General features: G+C 33.1%; 1 protein-coding gene across 4 annotated transcripts; it reads right to left on the reverse strand.

Annotated features, from left to right (window-relative positions):
- Positions 1-75: 75 nt before the first annotated feature.
- On the reverse strand, positions 76-5,193 carry LOC126664477 (histone deacetylase 9). 4 transcript variants are annotated; one of them, XM_050356872.2, is made up of 14 exons: positions 5,083-5,193; positions 4,474-4,586; positions 4,255-4,372; positions 3,459-3,533; positions 3,158-3,377; positions 2,878-2,941; positions 1,905-1,997; positions 1,695-1,803; positions 1,529-1,578; positions 1,355-1,445; positions 986-1,056; positions 749-847; positions 504-570; positions 76-370 (listed from the first exon to the last, which is right to left on the reverse strand). In XM_050356872.2, the coding sequence occupies exons 1-14, from the start codon at positions 5,117-5,119 to the stop codon at positions 288-290; spliced, it is 1,290 nt and encodes a 429-aa protein (XP_050212829.1). In that variant the 5' UTR covers positions 5,120-5,193; the 3' UTR covers positions 76-287. The 4 variants fall into 4 exon arrangements, with proteins under 4 accessions (XP_050212829.1, XP_050212831.1, XP_050212832.1 ...); XM_050356873.2 differs by lacking the exons at positions 76-370; positions 504-570 and having other exon boundaries at positions 997-1,056; XM_050356874.2 differs by lacking the exons at positions 3,459-3,533; positions 4,255-4,372; positions 4,474-4,586; positions 5,083-5,193 and having other exon boundaries at positions 3,258-3,349.
- Positions 5,194-5,398: the final 205 nt, after the last annotated feature.

The following is a 5,398-nucleotide window of genomic DNA, read 5'->3' on the forward strand; positions in this document are numbered from 1 at the left end:
ATTACTTAAAATACATCTTTTTTAATTTACGAATTTTCAACCAAATCCTATATTGAAATCATGTGTTAATAATCATTTGCAGGAATAGAACATCCTATCATACATTGATAACAAAATCAAGTGAAGATGATCCGGAAACAATGGGAACGAGTACATTAGTTGTGGCTATAATAATCTAGTATCTTTTCACACTATCACATCGGCCTTACGAAAAAATTCAATTGATTTTATCTGTCGAAAGGACAAATTCACTTGATTTTCTTTGTCGAGAAGGAGAATTCACTCGATCAAACATCCATGTTATGATCATTGTCATTGTCTCCTTCATAATATTCATCATCGCGCTGGATATGCTTATCTTGTGTATGCTCTGAAATAACATTCCGAAATTAGCATCACAAAACAAGAAATTTAACGGAAAATGAAGTGCCGAGAAAAATAAAAGCATGAAGGTGCGCCATTATGGCGCATAATATGTAAGAAGGATTAGGTATTCCACTTACGATCAACTCGTTCATCAGGGTTTAGCTCATCTTCATCAAAATCAGGCACATAGAAGTCAGGAGGAACCTGCAAAACAGATTCATTGCCTGTCATTACTCATTATATACTCTCCAACCAAAAACATGCAACAACATCCCGAGTAGTAACATTATTACTCTAGTTTCAGGATTTGAACAAAGTGTGCATTTCAGGAATTGAACCAAGTGTGCATTTCAAAAAGCAGACTAAAATAATCAGCACTCACCTCTTGCATTTGTACACTAGGAGCATGTTGGATGTAACGAAGATTTTCAAGCACTTGCATTTTTATTGTGCTAAGGTAAGATTTGCTATTAAAGTTCTCCTGCATAGTCGATCAGAATAGACGAAAGATGAATCAAGAAGGTTGTCGAAGACTCAGAGTTCAAGATTGCATAGCAAAATGTAAAATTCACTGAACAAGTAGTAGAGCGAAACGTATGAAATTTGTGTTATTACATACTATTTGTCCACCTGGAATCTTTAATGAAAAGTCCGGGGCAAAATATTTGATATACTCGTTGTCTGGGATCTCTGGGAGCAAAAACATCAACTTGTAAGCAAACTAACATCATTAAAAAAAATTGTAAAATGAAAAAAATGCAATAGTTCAAAACACATTATTTTTTTGAAAAAATTGTAAAATGAAAAAAAATGCAAAAAAAAAAAAACAGCATTAAAAAAATTGTAAAATGAAAAAAATGCAAGAAATGGAATTATAAGTACTAAAGGCTAAGAGAGAAATTTAAACTAAAAGAAATAATTATTATTTTAAGAATATTTATAGTGCAAAACACAGAAATATATTCTGAAATTCAGTATGTAAACACACCATTGGGTATTTCTGTATCTAAAAGAACTCCCGTCTCAAGTGTCCAACATCGAGCAACGTTCTCTTTTGTATATCCTCCACCTCCAGTAACCTATGGGACAAAGTTCCCATGTTATATTTGTTGTACAGAATAAAAAAGCACTTTAAGTTGAATTCAATCAGATAAGAGCATACCAGTAAAGGCAAATTGAATTTTTTGACAAACCTAACACATTCAGCATGCCCTACAATAAGATATCACCAATGAAACAAGACGAACAAGTAAACAACTGCTCTGTATTTGGAGAATTATTGTGAAAGGAAGCAAAGGAATATATTTCAATTACAAAGAGAGATGCACCATCAATGGAGAGGTTGAAGCAGCCTAAGCGGTCCCTAGCTAACGAATCTGCTCCACATTGAAGAACTATTGCACCTGGCTGATATGTTTCTACAACCTTGGAAATGATCTACGGTAGGTAATAACAAGCAAGACATTTGAACTTGACTCATCGACCAATAAAAAAGAAGAAGTTATGAACAGAGTTAGAATTATTTAACCGGAACTTACTGTTTTAAAAAGTCGGTTGAAGCTAGTGTCATCTATTCCATCCTTCAAGGGGACATTTATTGCATAAAACTTGCCTTCTCTTTCTCCTATATCCTTTAATACAAATCATATCAACATTTTGCCTCAAGTTTGACTTGCAAAAGGACAAGCTAAAAATAAAAAATAGATTCTCAGACACAAAAAAAATTCAGTTTAGTTTATAGATAATATATGTATATTCTCAAAAGTTATGTATTTAAATTCTGAAGTTACTACAGCAAGTGAACATAAGTTAGATAAATATGTAAAATATAAAGTGTAAACAAACTAATTTAACATTTCAAATACGAAAACCATATGATGACATCCAGTAAACTGGAAAGGTTCCGAGTCTAAAAGAGTTGATTAAGTGTTCAAGCAGATTAGTAATCCATGTCACTACTGCGTATATCTTGTGTCTAGAACTAATTGATTATTCTATTGTTTTTCTCAGTAAATCAAACAGCTACTTTAGGTGCATGATTAAACTAATACAGACAATAGTAAAACTTTTATTACCCATAGCAGAATTTTGGCATGCTAATTTAAAGCAATATTAAGTTCATCCACACCACAAGTTGTTAACAGAGACATGCTGTGTGCCTAGACGAACTGCTATGTGTAATTGAAAATTTATTTATAAATTGTTATACTCATACCACCACCACATAAATAATAATTTAAATCAATACTGGTAGGGCGAGATCAAAAGTGAGGAAAAAATTCAGGGCAGCAATGCTGACCAATATACTCTACTGAAGAATGGAATATCAATAAAACACATTTAAGCAACAACAATTGCTCAAAACTAGCTTAATGTTTCAGAAATTTACAGGACATTGGCGCAGCTAGCAAAAACGTCACATTTTTTATAGAAATTTAAGTATTTCCTACTTCTTCATTTATGTAAACATAAAAATAAATATAGAGAGAATGAAAAAGCATTAGCAATCACCTTAACATCTCCAGTTCCAGGAAAGAACATGTCTCCAAACTTGTGAAAACTCACTGTCATCACCCTGAATCATCAAACTTCATCTACTAACTTAGAGTTCTAACCAGAGTAGATAGAAAAAGAAAAGAACGTAGTAGCATGCTTCCTAAGAACGAATTTCACATAACTGTTTCTTCAGTAAATTATATGAAGCATGAATATTTATGAAATTAACTGAATCTCCATCGTATATTTGGTCGATTCATAACCCAATTTCACACACCATAAAAAGTTCCACTACCTGTCAGTAAAATAAAAGGCTTCTTCCACACCGTCACCATGATGCACGTCTATATCAATATACAAAACACGTGCATGATATTTTAGAAGCTCCAAAATACCTAAAACTAAGTCATTGATGTAACAAAATCCTGATGCTCCACACTTTCTAGCATGATGTAATCCGCCAGCCCAATTTATAGCAATGTCACATAGTTGATTATTCAATCTCCGTGCAGCATCTGTTAAAATTCATCAATCAGCATTTCAAGGATTAACATAAATGCATACCTTAGACAGTCGCATACTCTCTTAAGTCTTACCTATTGTTCCACCAGCATAAATTTGACAAAATTCGAATAAGTTTTCAAAGACAGGGCAATCTTCTCCGAGACTATCTGGGAAAGGAATGCATGGTTAGTAAACTTGTATCTAAAACTAATCTTAAACATCATATTATATTCCTGTAAGAAATACATTTAATATTTTAGGCAAGTGCAAGAACATAGCTAAAAGCAACAAAATTCCCACAGGTGGGAAAAGCACCTGTTAGATGACTATGCAAAGTTGCATAAAAAAAAACTCGAACACTTTCTTGATTATAAAATTTAAGACATCATAGTCTATTTATATTTACTCAACCTACAACCCCTAAAAAAAGGGGTAGCATCATCACCTGATATGCATAATTCCTAAATTTACTTCAATATGCAATCTACCATCTGAAACCCCAAGAAGTATATATTACATAAACATAAATGTTAGAAGCCATACTACCTCCTCTGTTTCTGCTCGACGGGCACATAAAATTTTCAAAGAAGCGTACTCTTTACAAATGAGAATCACATTCATATCGTTATTAAATTAAATAGCAAATCAGAATTTTCCAGAGTCTATTGCGACAAATGTAGCAAGAAACCAAGTTACTATTACTTCACACATTTGTAATCAAGTCCACAAACTCCGCCAATTATAAGTACATTTGCGATAAACCTCATTCAACTATAAGCTTAACATTTACCAACACTTCCAAGACGCGTCCTGAGATCACTAGCAATAACAACAGCAAATACCACTCAATATACATTCGAGAATTAAATTTCATAAAAAAGGACATACATCTACGCATTTCTTCCACAAACAAATGTTGAGAGTTTGGTGAAATCCGGTGTAAGAACTCGACATAGTCAGCTGAATGGAACTGAGCAAGCTCAACAGGATAGGCCTTATGAGGCCGCTGCATCACAGGATAAAGATCGGCAAACAAATCACATTAATAATTTACAAAATTCAAAATAAGAAAAACAGTGAAAGATTACAAATTTGAATGAAACTAACATAAATCTCCATCTTCTTGTGGAGGTCATAGGAGAGAACAAGATGATGAGTCATACAAAGGCGGTGTGGCTTCATTGGATGATTTGGCCCAAAGTAAACGTTACCCACATCCCCTACAATATCATTTCAAAATCCCGATTACAAATAGCAGAAATAAAAGTCTAAATTACTCCAAAAATCTGCATAAAGAAATAATTTAGACCAAATTGGAGACGGAGTGATAACTATAGGCTATAGCTGAGAGAAGATTTTTTTTTTGTTTGGAAACTAATTTTAAAATTAGTCAATTTGTAAGCTATCACAGAGTATCAAACACAATTTTTTTTTTTAAAAGGGAAAAAAATGAAGCTAAATCTCTCAAAATCAGTCGATAAAACACTCCACATAAAACTGAGAAAGCCCCAAAATTCTTAGAAGTCCAAATAAGCACATATTTCACTCAAAAACCGACAAAATTAAAGGCTGAATCGATACTCATTCACCAAAATTCTAACAGCAAAGGTATAAACTATACAAATTAGATTTTCAAACTTGTACCGAAACTAAGAAGTCCATAGTAGAAATTAAAACATAGCAAAAAAATAGAGTAAGCTAGGGTTTTAGTGGTACCGTCGTAGAAGTATGAGATTCTGTCTTTTGAGCGCATTTGAAAAATAGAAGAAAAATTGATTTTTATTTATTTTTGGCTGCTGATTCCTGAAATGGCTGTAGAGAAAACTGCGAGCTTTTGTTATTGTAGTATAGAAGATGATACTAAAACGCAGCGTTTTGCATTTTTAATAATGCTAGTACTGTATTTTATAAGAGGAAAAAATGACGTGGCTACTGACCCAAACCCAAACCCAAACTCAAACCCAAACCCTACCCCAATTTTCCCTCATTTCTTAATAATCGTCCTCTTGTTGGTATTGTAAAGCAGTAGCAG

This window comes from Mercurialis annua, linkage group LG1-X (genome assembly GCF_937616625.2).
Source record: "Mercurialis annua linkage group LG1-X, ddMerAnnu1.2, whole genome shotgun sequence".
Classification (NCBI taxonomy): domain Eukaryota; kingdom Viridiplantae; phylum Streptophyta; class Magnoliopsida; order Malpighiales; family Euphorbiaceae; genus Mercurialis; species Mercurialis annua.

Coding starts and splice junctions, on each gene's coding strand:
- LOC126664477 (XM_050356872.2), bottom strand. CDS start 5,119: ATGCGCTCAAAAGACAGAATCTCATACTTCTACGACG. Junction 2,942..3,157: donor GCCTTTTATTTTACTGACAG/GTAGTGGAACTT, acceptor TTGATGATTCAG/GGTGATGACAGTGAGTTTTC. Junction 1,446..1,528: donor AATTCAATTTGCCTTTACTG/GTATGCTCTTAT, acceptor TTTGTCCCATAG/GTTACTGGAGGTGGAGGATA.